General features: G+C 34.0%; 2 protein-coding genes and 1 long non-coding RNA gene across 20 annotated transcripts in view; 2 read left to right on the forward strand and 1 right to left on the reverse strand.

Moving 5' to 3' along the window:
* Positions 1-552, forward strand: part of LOC126748073 (zinc finger homeobox protein 4-like) — a 66,118-nt gene extending 65,566 nt beyond the window's left edge. For both annotated transcript variants that reach the window (XM_050457086.1, XM_050457085.1), the window contains exons 2-4: positions 14-155; positions 243-332; positions 391-552. In XM_050457086.1, coding sequence (XP_050313043.1) covers positions 14-155; positions 243-332; positions 391-491 — 333 coding nt within the window. In that variant the 3' untranslated portion in view covers positions 492-552. The remainder of the gene's footprint in view (positions 1-13; positions 156-242; positions 333-390) is intronic.
* Positions 1-15,603, reverse strand: part of LOC126748056 (uncharacterized) — a 1,030,708-nt gene that overhangs the window by 946,809 nt on the left and 68,296 nt on the right. For 9 of the 17 annotated variants that reach the window (XM_050457035.1, XM_050457037.1, XM_050457028.1 and 6 more), the window contains exon 1: positions 4,724-7,365. The exons of 2 other annotated variants lie outside the window; for them this stretch is intronic. In XM_050457035.1, coding sequence (XP_050312992.1) covers positions 4,724-7,332 — 2,609 coding nt within the window. In that variant the 5' untranslated portion in view covers positions 7,333-7,365. Of the gene's footprint in view, positions 1-4,723; positions 7,367-9,414; positions 9,601-10,790; positions 10,944-15,603 lie in introns of those variants that run through there. 6 more of the 17 variants (XM_050457040.1, XM_050457041.1, XM_050457039.1 and 3 more) reach the window with 4 other exon arrangements.
* The window catches only part of LOC126748089 (uncharacterized), a 115,204-nt gene that overhangs the window by 83,395 nt on the left and 16,206 nt on the right, over positions 1-15,603 (forward strand). The gene's annotated exons all lie outside the window — the stretch shown is intronic.

Raw genomic sequence — 15,603 nt, forward strand, 5'->3', positions numbered from 1 at the left:
TTTTATCGAATAGTCGGAACCTCAACCCAACGCGAGGCAACCCATCCCAGCCCAGCCCAATCCAACTGAACCAAATCCTCCCAACCCAACCCAACCGGCCCAACCCACCGAATCCTCCCAACCCACCGACTCATCCTCGCAACGCAGTATTAATAGTAAGTATAAAATTCACTGAGATATTGCCAATTTTATTTTCTTTCTAATTCCCGCGGAAAACATTAAAATTCTTTATTTCGTTACAGAAGAAAATTATAATAATAGAGGGAGGAAATGGAGATCAAGGAATGGCAGGGTCGAGAGGCGTAGAGAGCGCGTCAATCTCCACCAACAGAGTAATATATAACGTTTTTATATTGTATTTAAGTTTGTTATATATTTTTTTTCTTTCAGAAACGTTATTGTCGGCCGTAACGGACGCGGTGGCCGGTGCAATACTGAAGCATACGAGTTACAGGGGCCATTACCGTGGTCGGGGCAGGAGAAACAATTAATTTTTTTAATTTTTTTTGAATTATATTTTTTTATAAAAATAATAAAAACATTTTATATAAGTATTGTTGTCTTATTAAAAAACTATAAAACATATGAATAGACTGGATATTCTGTGTACTGGATTGCCTGTATAATACTAAAATGTGATGATAATACTAATGTGTGAATGTGATCTTATGAGAAAAGTGTAAAAGGGTTTTTTTTAATTTCATAATATGCTAACAGATGGCCATTGACTGGGGTATATTTGTGTTATACTTGTATGTCGCTCATTAAATCAAACTAAAAATAGAAATATATGTTACTGCAATGCACATTTATGTTACTCCAACAAAAACGCTCCTATATAAAGTCCAGTGCAACGATATATTAGAATGGTCACCCGTCAAAACACCAGCATTTTACTTCTCAAACAATGTAAATAGAAGGTTGATGACATTGTTTGGCAGGTGGAATGCTGGTGTTTTGACGGGTGACCATCCTAATATATCGTTGCACTGGACTTTACATACATCCTATAGTCATACATTCATCGCTCTCAAATATTCCAGTCTAGGGCCACCTTAAACCTGAAAATTCAGGCAACATATATCTCTAATATCAGCCCATGTGTTGGCAGAAAATAAAAATCTTGGATTTACTGTTAAAATAATAAAAAAGGAGAATATACTTCAAATGATGATTAAAGCTGTCAATTTCACATTAACAAATATCGAAAATTCAATAAAATTAAATTTTCCTTGTTATAAGCAAGTGGAGAATTTTTACATATAATTTTAATTATTACTAGTAAGAAATGTGTTGGTAATTTATTAAACAGTTTATATATTTTAACCAAGAATTTCATAGAACTCTACTTGTTTAGTTATTATGTTATGTAATATATAAATTATTGACACATGATTGTCCAAAGATATTATGCCTCTTTTAAGAAATTAACACAAAATTTAGCATATAAATCATAATTTATTATGGTCACACTATAAAATCTGACTAATTAAAAAACTAAAAGGAATTAGAGGATGATTATCACGGTAACAATGATAAACGTAACTATAAAAATATGTAGAATTAAACATTTATTATTACATTTTATTTTTCTCTTCAGAAAACACTAGTATTGTTAATAAGTTCTTCTGCTCTCCCATGCAGGGTGTCGAGGAGGCGGGCATAGAACATATACTTTTCTCGTTAGGTTCTTTTTTCTGTAACAAAAGGTATAATTAGATAATTTATTTAAAAAAAATGATATGAAAGCAATGTTATACCTATATTCTCCACAGGTTGGGTTGGGTTGGGTTGGGTTGGGCTGAGTTGGGTTGGGTTGGATTGAGGAGGCGGGCATAGGGCATATACTTTTGTCGTTAGGTTATTTTTTCTGTAACAAAAGGCATAATTATATAATTTATTTATAAAAAATGATATGAAAGCAATGTTATACCTATATTCTCCACAGATTGGAAGTCCGTTTCTGGAAAGAGCGGTACCAAAGTAGTAATATCGTCATCAATCTTAATTTCCTAAATACAATATAATAAAGAATGTATGGTTAAAAAAAAAATAAATATTAAAATATTAAATTACAATGACAAAACATTTGTCACAATCAGAAGATAATGTTGCTAAAAAAAGAATTTTATTTGTTTAAGAATCATCCAGGACTTGAGAGGCACTTGTCAGAGCGAAAATCAGTTTTTTGTAAATCGCGAATTAATTACATCAACTTTCTCTAAAAAATTCTTAATAAATTAACATAATAATATCTCATATTTATATCATGAACATTTATAACGAAAACTGATTTTACGAGGTTATGCTGTTTTAAATTAATATAGCATATTTAAACAAAACAGACATAGTCTGTTAATTTGCTATTTTACAGATAAACCATACATTTCCATATCACATTGAAAATAAACCATAAAATATAAATTAAAGAATTAATTGTGCTTAGTAATCACATAGCAAAATTATATGTTTTACAAATAAATATGAAATTGTATAGTTTACTCTCCCAGAGAGACTTTTATAATTAAATATATATTTAAAATATATATAAAACTAGAAAAGGGATTTTCATTGTGAAAGCGAATGATTAATAGTAAGCCATGCCATTAGCACTAGGCACTTCTACAATTATCTACTATTTACCACACGCTAATCATTATACTCCGACTTTTGATACCTCAAGACGATAGCAAGAGTTGCCTCGCCGAATGAAAAATCCGCCACCCATTGCAATAAGTAATTACATGCATTTAACAAATTGGCCATTAAGCTAGGTTTAATCACTTATCGCATAAGATGGCTCTAATATATAAAGACATCACATAGTGAAATCTTTTGGGGGGCGGGAGATCATAACCTAGTATCTGAATCGAAGTGCGTCAAGAGTTTTGGTTACAGTCGGGCCGGATAACCCCTGGATGCATGTTGAGCTAGAAGTGTGAGTAAACTGATGTTTTATTTGCTTGCAATGCAAAACTCACTGCTCATACTATTTGAATACTGCTTTGCTCATTTGTAATTTTGTTTATGTTAAATATGTTTGTCCTAGTATTTTAACAAAATTTAACATTTTTCTAAGAGCAATAAGTATACATCTTCTAAAGTGTTATCAAACCCAGACATTCTAGTTATGCGATTATCATCACATTTCCACCATTGATCGTTATAATTAACTATAGATGTATAATGACCAGATCCAATGGTGTTTCCATGATGCTTAACAACACTTTTTACTCGGAATATTTGATCATCCAAAATAACACTTTCAGAGGCAAAATTGTAAAATTTGGTATTTATCTTATTCCCTTGAGGGCCAATTCTCTGAAGACATACTACCAAATATTTATGGCATATAACCACTGAACGTGTTTTTAGATTATTGTTACAGTATGGGCATAATCTATCAGAGTCTTTTAGCATTAACATTGAATTAAAATCAATTAAATTGCCACAGTTTTCAGGAAAATAAAGAAAATGAGTGTATATTATTTGTTCATTTTCATTCATATTAATATTACAGTTTTGACAATTTAAAAGTTCATGACCATTAGCTTTTATGAAAATGCTAAAATCATCTGCATCTAATCTTCTGATTAAAGATTGACAAAATGATTGAGCGTCCATTTGTTGATTTACAGCAAAATTTTCACCATTTCGACCAGACACCAATTGTCGAACTTTTAATGTGGAATTAATTTTGGTCAGCATAATATCATTTAGAATACTGTTTAGCGCTGTATTTCGCTTTGAAATGGATAAGCGAAATTCAGGTAAACATAAAAATGACTGTACGATGCTATTTGCATAACATGATACCATATCGGTATTTAATAAAGCAGGCGGTTTAGTAAATAAGTTGGGGTTGTTTTCGTCATCTGAACTAATATCTACTACCATATTGTCATTATTATCTTCTACACTTTGGTAAGTAGAGATACCCAATGAATTTTGTGTTGGTAAAATTTGCATTTGCTTGGTATTAAATTTTAGTTCAGTAGAGCCTTTTGTAGATTGTTTATTTTTATCAACGTTTTTTACCTGCTTGGGAATAAAACCTTTATCATAAATACTAACCACTAGTGATTTATGGTGACTATACACAGTATTGTAAATATTGTAACTCAAATTATTAAAATTACTAAAAAGCCAATCAATTTGAGTTTTTGATTTTGTAGTTGATTCGCCAATACTCAATTTGCAACTTAAACCTTTAGATATTAAACAATTTTTCAAACCATTTTCATTTTGATTGATAATATCTTGATTAAAATCACCGATGATTAGGATATCACTTTGTTGATCAATAATCTCCTCCAAACAAAATTTAGCATGTGCAATGCTCAATTTTGGAGGAATATAAACTGCTATGACATAAATTTCATTCAAGTAAAATGTGATTGCTTGAAACACTATACCACAGAAATCTTTGGTGTATTTTTTCACTGACTTTATTTTTGCTGATACATTTTTTTTCTTGAAACAAATTATGCCAAAGGGTTTACTTACAGTTTGATCGTTATTCAGGTTGGCAAACACTTCAAAATCATTTATTTTTAAATTTTGTTTCTTTTTAAGTAACCAGGTTTCAACAAAAATTAGGAAATGTGCGTCTTTAAAAATGGGATTATTTTTTATAAAATTAAAATTTTTTGGTAGACTTTGCACATTTTGATAAGCAATAATGTGTTTGACATTAGAATCATTAAGATACTGAGTGTCATACCTGGATGTTATAAGTTTGTTTTCTTGCATATTTACCAGTTCTTTATAAGCAGCATCCTTTTCGGTTGCCGGTTTAGGGGCCTTAAACTTACCAATGATGTAGAGGCCACTTAGCTTTGTGGCCCGACTACAAGCAACATAGGTACTGGTTCTCGTCATGCGATTTCCAATGTGAACAGCCACCTGTTTGTAGGTGGCACCTTGACTCTTGTGGATTGTAATTCCTTCACTGATTACAAGAGGAAACTGAAGACGCTCAACGTGAACATTGCTGCCTTTTTGAATTTTAACAGCTCTGGCAGCTCTTTCTATGGGCGTCCAAGTGTATAACACACCCATAGACTTCCTAAGGGATTCGTTTCTCTTGCGGCATTCCTGGCCTGACTTGGAATCGAAGAACTCCATCCACACTCTGAATGGAATTTTACTTCGGTCATAGTCTATTTGACGTAGGATGCCTGTTGCACCATTCACTATTCCATCACTGGTGTCCACATTCATTGAAATCATATATTTGGCATCTACCTGCAATATTAAATTTAACATTAGGCCAAAACTCTCCCCCTTTTTTAAGCTTTTTGCGTGTTCCAGAAATAAATTTTTTAGTCGTTCTGAGCAACTCCCTTTGATAACGTCTCTGGCTTGACTTACGGCTCGCTCGGTTTTAAATGTAGACAGTTTCATTTCATTGAATGCATCTACTTCTGCATTGGTGCAAAATAAATGCATAGTGTCTTCAGGAATTTGGTCAATACTGTCGACTTCCCTGGACTTGATCAATTGCACATCTTCGTCGGTCATTTTACCAAACGCCATATTATTGAGGGCAACTGCAAAAGACTTATCTTCACTCTGTCTCATTATTTCTGAAAGTTCAAAATATTTAAAATGATCCCACAGATACGTTCCGCATAATTCTTTATACGGATTTGTTTTTACTGGGCAAAAAATATACATATCCCTTACTGGGGGTAATTGACGATTATCGCCGCATAAAATTATTGAAATATTTCCAAAGATGGCGTCAGATTTAAAGATTTGCTGCAATCTACTGTTAATATGGTCAAACAATCTGGCGCCAACCATGGAATATTCATCTATGATAATTAATTTTAAGTCATACAAATTACAATATATAGTATTAACGGTGTCATGGTGTAACGGAATTAGTTCTTCACCATACTGACTAACGGGTAACGATAATGCCGCATGTAAGGTTATACCCCCGATATTAAATGCCGCTTTACCTGTAGGCGCACAAAGTAACACTTTTAAACTTTCAGGATTATTTCCCGGTATTGAGTTGAAATGGCGCAATAACGACTGGGTTATTGCCGTAATCAGGTGACTTTTGCCTGTACCTGCTGGACCACTAAGTGTGCAGTAGAAAGTTTCCCCTTCAATTAGACTGTCTTGCACGACATTAAGGAACTGATACTGCTTGTGATTCAGTTTGCTTATGAGGGCTTCATACTCTGAATCGCTTATCTGATGAGGCGTTGGAAAAGCGATATGTTTTACTGGCGCTTCGTCGTCTTTCTTATCGATGATGTGATTGAATGGATCATAAATGGGGTTGTCTAGTCCATAAGGCATAAACTCATCATCGATTTCTCCACCGAATCCACCATCGTCTAATTGATTTGATCGGTCTTCGGCAAGTTTCAGGGCTTCATCGATTACCTGTTCATCTAAGACATTGAACTTTTGTCGATTTGCAACAATCTCTTGGTATCGATCTTTGTATATGGTCTGTTGATCAATGTTCTCATTTTCAACTTCATCCACTTCATTTCGCCATGGGATGTATAGCATTATTTGTTCCCTATAATAGTTAAGAGGGTCTTGCTGAAGTCCATAACTACGGTAGGCTAAAATTTTAGCATGACCCCTTTTAACTAAAACGCCACTTCCATCTTTTAAGGGTAAACCATTAGCCTTTGTTTCTGCTTGTTTCTTAAAGAAATCATAATAGGCCGCAAACTCAGCCAAACATATGTTTTCCATCTCATCAGGCCGCTGTTCATAGTGTTCTATAAGACCATCACAATAAATATTGGGATCATCATTGTCCATGGCTTTAAGTTCTGTTAATGGTTTCAACATTTTTGTCCTTTCCCTGATTGGATTTGTATGGATGTATACATAGGAGGTACAGGTGTCATGCATCGGTAGTTGTAACACGCTGTAGGCGGCTTCCTGGGCACTTACTTCGCTCGCATTTAAGAAAGCTGCTGCAAGAGATTTAAGTTTGCCCTTAACATCTAAATTACCTTTTTTAATTTCTTCCATAGTCTTCATTAAAATATCAGACACACCTCTTTGGGACTTATTGATATAGTTGACTATGTAGGTGCAACAACCATATGGCTCAAAAACTAATTGAATGTCCATGTTGCTCTTCATCATGGAGAACATTTCAGCATTAAAGTTGTTAATAAAACCATCTTTTGGCAGCCTTTCTAAAAATAAAGTGGTTTTAAAAATGTTGTGCTGTATAACATTAAGATACTCATCCTTAGACATACCAAGGTCAGCCAAAAAGTTTTCAAATGATAAATCTGGTTTATCCTTAAGCCTACGCATTATCATTAAAAACTTTTCAGACATGGCCTTACGTAAATCCGCTTCCTTGGTTTTGTCAATTTTTATTGGCGTTAGAATTGCCGATTTATCCATTGGAAGGTATGGGATACCATACCTGCAAACTTTGTATCCCCGCACTTCTTTTTGACACGATTTAGAATGATGATGCGTATTAAACTGAATTATATCACGGACACTTTCTAAATCACTATTACAGGTAATATACCTGTTCGCGAATTCGGCACACTCTTTGAAACTTTCTGGTGTTTCTTGGAATTTTGGAGCATTTGATAACCACAATAACCCGTGAACATGAGGAGACCCACGATGTTGAAATTCTATGCGGTAATAATGATGCTCTATGGGATTTTGTTTAAAGGGTCCATTTTGACTCTTCATATATTTAAATAGCAGTTTGAACCGATAATCAAAGTATCTGGCACAAGTTATCGGATCTGTTCTAATTAAGCGAGTTTTTTCTAAGTAGGGCATACTCGCGGCCTCTTCTAAAGTAACATCTTTTTGATCAACAACTTGTGCTAATACCTTGATTAATTCGGGCCATGCTGTTTCGGCTGCTGATACGGTAAAAAACAGTGTGGGGATTCCAAATTGGCGAATCATACACAGTAATTTTGTCTTTTCGTGCTTCCAATAAGCAGGTGAACCTGCAATTCTACTAAGAAAATGGAATCCCATGTCACTTCGAATCAACTGGTCTAGAAAATTTGCTTGTCTCACTTGTCCAGCTGTATATTTTCCATCCTCATTCCTCTTTTTTCTGAGACATGTTGCAATTGCATTGGATAATTGGATTAGTTGACGTTTTTTAAATGTATACAACAGATAGTCTGTCCTTGCAAATCGCCTGTCTTTGTGCTGAAGTTGTATTTTCGTCTGGTCAGAATAGGAGAATTTTGTAAGAAATTGCTTAGCATGTCCACAGAAAAGTGTAGGAAATGAGAGTTCATCGCTAAACTGGTCAAGCATCAAATGTATTGGCGTTTTACCTTCTCCTGGGGCAAAACAGATATTTTCTAGGTTACATTTGTCAAGCAAAGTTTCTTGGCCCCCAGGATTTAAAGGCTCTTCTTCTTCATCTAAGAATTCCTCTAAATTGTATATATTGTTTTTTTCAATTGAAGATTCTTTTTGAATATTTTTATCGTCATTCTTAGATTCTAGGGGCACTTCCATTGTTTCGAAAAACGCATTATCGAACAATTCTTCAAAATTTTCACTACACACTGTTTTAGAATCCAGTTCCACCACTTTTGAGCCTTCGTTTAAGATCTGTGCAGAGGATTCTACTTGAGATCTTAAGTAGCCATTAATATTTTTTTCCCAATCATCTGATTGCTTTATGCCTTCTTGTATGTAAAGAGGTTGTTGACACAAAAATTTTGCCGCTTTTAGAACAACTGCGGGCCGTATGGTTTCCAGGAGATAATCATTTTTATAATTCATTTTTCTCTTGAGCTTAACCTGAATAGTTTGTGTCTCCTCTACATTTCTAGGCAATAATTTGGTCGAAGTATCTATATTTATAGGGACATTGACTATTTGGCCAGTTATGTAACACTGTCGTGCATATCCTACCTGTCGGATTTGCATGAAAGGTAACCTGGCCGACACCATCCTTTCTTCAAGGATAGTCAGATCTTTTAGCTCAACTGGTATAGGGTGAACAATATTATGATTGCCGGACCAGAACTTTGGCAATTGTCCTTTATAAATATTTTGAGAGCAAGAGTTGCAGAAGAAAACCCCATCATTGCAAATTTGTGTAGTGAATTGGTTTCCAAATTTGTTTTCTAGCATTTGTAGATCTATTTTTCTACATGAAGTGGGAAACCATAATCGCAAACAACAACTGCAAACAATGGTGGGGCCTTCTCTTAATGCTAGTTCAAACTTGGTTGGGTGATTGGTTCTAGTAGGTTCTGGCTTCTTTTCAATTTTATCTATAGGTGATATTTTTTTAAAGGAATCATTAACTTTTTGTTTTTTTTGAGTGACAATTTTTGATGACAATGCATCATTGTCATCAATAACCGACAATGATTTTCGCTTATTAAACTGTGTTACAATTTCATTAAATTTTACCTTGCTGGTACTATCCTCTGGAACCATATCTTTGGGCAACTTTTGTTGCAAATTTATAGGCTTACCAGGAATTTCTAAATTTTCCTTTTTGTCACCACTGTCTTTCTTTACCATCTTGCTGGACATATATTTTTCTTTATTCTGGAGTCTTGTTGTTTTAGCAGACTTCTTACTCATTTTTGGCATCTAAAAATCCATTGAACATACTTTAATCATAATCCTAGCTTTATTTTTGTAATTAATTAATTTTAAATCTATATTGACCTGATGTTCTATAAGAATTCAAAGACTTTCTCTGATTTATGATTTTAGGTTTTATTAAGAATTGATATATATAGAACTTACAATATATAGAACAATACGATAAACTGAATGAATGAAATAAAGTATCTAGGCTTTATAATTAATATTAAAAAATTAAGTATCTTTCAATAAGATGTAAAAGATTGTAAAAGTTTTTTTTGTCAAGAATTTTCGAATATGTTTAGCTTTTTGCAAGGTTGACAATATTTAAAACGATTCTCCAGCTTCATTCTGAATATTGCTGTACTTTTTATATTTAACCTACAATTACATAATTAGTAAGAAGAGGAGGAATTCATTTGTGTTTTCCTCAAAGTTGAATTGATTTCCATCTTGTAAAAACGAACAAAACCTCAATAATGGTGTCATAATTTTATTTTAGTTATTAAAATAGTAATTTAAATGCAGTGTGTTGATATTTGCGATTTTATAGTTTACTACTTAGTATTTCCTAAAATTAATAGTTTTTTAACAGTAAGAAACACAATAAGATTATTAATATTAGTAGACACACACATATGAGTAATAAAGGCACTTTTTAAAAATGTCAATAATTACCCAGGAATAATTTAAAAATTAACTTATATTACATAAATTAGCATAATTGTCATGAAGAATACTTTATATTATAAGATTAGACTCACAATAAATTATTGTAATTATTGTAATTAACTGCAAGTAGATTGACAACAATTAGTTTTAATTGTTGCTTTAGGAATAACTTTTAAAGTTACCATAAATACTTTTAAAAACACCACTAGACTAAAAAAAAATTATATGTAAAAATGTTTCTAGTTTTGTTTCATACAATAAATTTTTTTACATTTTATGTAATTAAAAATTAATTTACACCTTCGAGTATGCATGTTATAAAATACCGTTAATTTAGATCCTTTAAAGCTCTAAGTAGTAACCTATATAACCTATATATGAAAACTCGAAAGAAAAGAAGAATCGAATCAGATCTATAGCATGCACATCTTTTACATCTATAATCATATATTTAGGATAATGGATTTTAAAACTGTGTAAAAGTTATAATATTGATAATATATAATTTGGATAAAACTTACCTTTGCTTTTGTAGATTGGAACTATGGAAGACAAATACTATAGGATGCAATGAGTAAAATTTTTCCAAAAACATTGCTTACTTGCTTGGTTTGTCAATGGAGCACAGCACTTTTAGATCTAATCAGTTTAATAAGTGTTGGGTGCTTCAGAATCTAGAAATGAAAGAATATAAACGTCTAACTAAAAACTGTTCTAATATTCCTCAAAATTAGCACAAAGGACACATTAAGAAATTCCAAAGGAACTTCAACTACTCTTATGATGCAAAAACGGAATATAAAATGAATGTTTAAATTGTCTTTTTTACCTATCCATATTTATAATATAAATGGTTTTTAAAATTACTGTGTGGTCATTAAGCAATTCACCTACCCAACGATTATCAGATTTTTTTTGATTGCTTAGCAAGCTTACCTTAAATCGATTATATTAAAAGAAAAAAATCCTTGAATAAACCACTTTTAAAAAAAAAAAACGATAATTTACGTTGTATTCGACCATATACAAATTTGTTATGCTTCTATTTACTTATGAACACAATAATATTAGAAATATACTATGGTATTATCATGGGCTAACGACTTTTCTATTGATCTAAAATATTTTAATTTTGTTCCTCTATTAAGTAAAATATTAGAAATATACTATGGTATTATCATGGGCTAACGACTTTTCTATTGATCTAAAATATTTTAATTTTGTTCCTCTATTAAGTAAATAAAAATATAACAATATAAAAATAAGACTTTTTGTTAACCACATTGTCTTGTTTACTTTTAGAACGTTGACGTTTATAGTGTCAAATATCAAATTATTAACATATCCTGTTCCGAAAAATTAAACAAAATCTTCCACATTGACAGATAATATAACTTATGACAGATAATATTATTATGAAAATGTAAATACGTTAATTATTCTGCTAGTTTTTGTACAATTTTATTAGTATTGTGTAGTTAAAGTTGATTCGTAGGGTTTCTTTAGGGTTCTACTTACGTTTGGTTTATTATTTTCATCTATAGTGTTTAGTTTTTAGGTAGTTCATCTTGTTTGAGAGCCCCATTTTGGCCCCAATTTAGGTTATTTAGGTTATATTATTGTAAATCCCTGTAGTTCTAATTTTCTAGAATTTGTATACTTGCTTGCTTTGACTGTCAGTATTCTGCTAAAATTATTGGTCTCTTTGGGCAAAAACAATGAAGATAATTCTAAATATTTCGAAACTGTTCCATCGGGTTTTAAAAAGGACGCGCTTCGTGACAAATCATTCAGTTTTAATTGTTTAGTCAGTTTTTACCTTGGAAACAATTAAACGACAGTCAAAGCGAGTTAGGTTAGTGTTTTTGACGTTGACAATAAAAGTGTGTTCCCGAATTTCGTTACAATTGGTGTCAGAAGTAAAGGATATTTGGAAGCTCATTTTAGTGGATGCCTTTAACAAGAAGTCAGGCCAAGATGGAGACCGAGAAATTGATGGAGCTGCTATTAAGGAAGTTTGACGAGCAAAAAGTAGAACAAGAAGAACGAGACCGTAAACAGAAGGAAGAACAAGAAGAACGAGACCGCAAACAAGAAGAACGAGACCGTAAACAGAAGAAAGAACAAGAAGAACGAGACCGTAAACAGAAAGTAGAACAAGAAGAACGAGACCGCAAACAAGAAGAGCGAGACAAGAAACAGGAAGATTTACTAAAGACAATTAAATCTGACCTGAAGAAGGAAAATGAAGACCTGATAAGGACCATGAAAGATGACCTAAAGAAAGAAAATGAAGACCTGATTCGAACCATGAAAGATGACTTACTTAATTTAAAAAATAATCTTGAAAAGGAGCAGGAGGAACGAGACAGAAAACAAGAGGAACGAGTTTTACAACTTAAAGAAGATCTGGAGAAGAATCAGAAACAATTAATGACTAACTTTGAAGCAACAGTAGAAGAAGAATTGGGGCAAGTACAAAAAAAGATCCAAGAACTAGAGATGAAAGTAAAACGAACTCCTCTTCATCCCGATCCTGGAATGCAAACAATGATGAAAGTAAAGCCACCAAAATTCGACGGCAAAGAAGCTTGGAGTACCTATTTGAATCAATTTGAGGCCGCTGCTAGGGGAAATCGCTGGGATAACGAAGAAAAGGCAATCAATCTTAAGCTAAGCCTTAGAGGAGAAGCTACAGAAATATTAAGAATGGTGCCATCTGAGGATCAGCTCAATTTCGACGTACTGGTGCGTACCTTAGAGATGAGATACGGTGAAGCCCATCTACAACAAGTGTACCAGGCTCAATTGAAATCTAGAAGACAACAACCCGAGGAAGGACTCCAACAGTTTGATGCCGATGTTGCTCGATTAGTAAATCTGGCTTACCCTTCAGCCCCAACAGAGTTCCGAGAACAAATTTCTATAAATTGTTTTATTGATGGAGTTCGAGATCCAGATACTAACCACGCTCTAAGGATGGCTCATCATAAAAGTATATCAGAAGCTTTGGCCCATGGACTAGAGTATGAGGCAGCTTTTCAAGCAACTAGAAGGCAGACACGAATAAGACAAATCAGAACTTCGGAAAGTGATCTCGAAGACCGCCTAAAGAAGCTTGAATCATTATTAGCGAGGAAACCTAAAAGATCATTGCAATGCTGGAATTGCAATGAGGAGGGGCACCTTAAACGTCAATGCCCCAAGCCTTTAAGAGATCCAAGGAACCAGGAAAACTTCAACTTCAAGCTGGCTGGGTGCTACCAAGCCCCACGTATAAAACTAAACCGGCTGCCATATCCTGGAGAGAGCTTGGTAGTACCGGGAAAAATATGCGGCCGTGAATGTGAGATGGTAGTGGATACAGGATCAAGTCATACTATCGTGAAGCCGAACATCGTAGCACACTGTAGGCTCTCAGCACCACCCAATTTAATTCTGGAGTCTGCAAATGGAAAAAGGATCCCGATTCTTGGATTGCACGAAGCTACAGTCACCATTGGCTTAACAACATTCCAACAGCCAGTACTAGTGGCAGAAATCATGGATGATGTCATATTAGGATTAGATGTTATGAATGCTCAGCAGTTTAAAATGGATGTATATAACCGGATATTGACGACGAGAAATGAAGAGATTTTTATGCACCACCTATATGAAGATAAAGTAAATACCAGAGTCGTTAAGTTATTCAAGGATGTTACTATACCAGGAAATTCAGAGGTGGTGGTTTATGCTACAACTGGAGGAAAAGAGGGAGAAACTGTTTTGATTGAGCCCATGGAAAAATGCAAACTATATGGTCAAGGAATTTTTCCAGCCAAGACGTTAACTACGCAGAAGAAATCTACTATTTTGGTTCGAATGGTAAATTTAAAAGGATATGATCAACACCTGAAACAAGGAGAGAACATTGGCGTATGCTCTGAAGTAGTGGCAGTCATGAAAAATGCTGATAGAAGTCGTTATTTAAACAGACCTTTTCCTGTATGTTTACAAAACCTATTTGAAGAATCTTCTGCCAATTTAACCATGGACCAGTGTAGTAAATTGCGACGTCTTCTTGAAGAAAATCAAGATGTGTTTTCCTTGCACGATAAAGACCTGGGAAGAACTGATTTGGTGCAGCATCGAATTAACACTGGAGACAATACTCCGATTAAACAAGCACCTCGAAGAATTCCGATAGCTAAACAAGGACAAGTTTCCTCAATGCTTCAAGAAATGAGGACACAAGGAGTGATAGAGCCTTCTCAGAGTCCTTGGACATCTCCAGTTGTGCTAGTGAAGAAAAAGGATGGATCCACTAGATTTTGTGTAGACTATCGGCGACTGAATGATATTACCAAGAAAGACAGTTATCCCCTACCAAGAATTGACGACACCCTGGACACGCTATCAGGTTCACAATGGTTCTCAACACTCGATCTAAAGAGTGGATACTGGCAGGTAAAGATGCACCCAGAAGATAAGGAAAAGACCGCATTCTCGACTGGAACAGGACTTTGGCAGTTTACAGTAATGCCCTTTGGACTCTGCAATGCTCCAGCTACCTTTGAGAGACTTATGGACACAGTTTTACGTGGAATGACTTGGGAATCATGTTTAGTTTATCTGGATGACGTTATCATACTGGGGAAAACATTTGAAGATCATTTGAAGAATATTCAAAAGGTATTTGTTAAACTGCGAGAGGCCAACCTGAAGCTAAGTCCTAAAAAATGTTGCTTATTTCAAAAAGAAGTTCGATACCTTGGCCATGTAATATCAGAAAAAGGTGTCAAGACTGATCCAGATAAAGTAGAGGCGATCGAAAAATGGCCACGACCCACTGACAAACACCAGTTAAGAAGCTTTCTGGGCCTTTGTACCTATTACAGAAGATTTGTAAGAAATTTCGCTAATCTTGCAAAGCCTCTACATAAGCTCACGGAGGACAAAGTGGTATTTAGTTGGTCAACAGACTGTGAAGAAGCATTTCAACAGTTAAAGAGAGCACTATGCACATCTCCAATTTTAACATATCCGATTCCTGGACAAACTTTTATTTTGGATACCGATGCGAGTAATGTTGGAATTGGGGCCGTTCTATCACAAAAATATGAAGATGGCGAGCAAGTAATAGCTTATTTCAGTAAAACATTATCAAAACCAGAAAGAAACTATTGTGTCACTAGACGAGAGCTATTGTCAGCAGTAAAAGCTATTGAACATTTCCATAAATATTTGTATGGTCAACGATTTATCCTTAGAACCGACCATGCTTCGTTGAAATGGCTGTTTCAGTTTAAAAACCCCGAAGGACAAATAGCAAGGTGGCTTCAACGATTACAA

The sequence above is a fragment of the Anthonomus grandis genome, chromosome 21 (assembly GCF_022605725.1).
Source record: "Anthonomus grandis grandis chromosome 21, icAntGran1.3, whole genome shotgun sequence".
Lineage (NCBI taxonomy): Eukaryota > Metazoa > Arthropoda > Insecta > Coleoptera > Curculionidae > Anthonomus > Anthonomus grandis.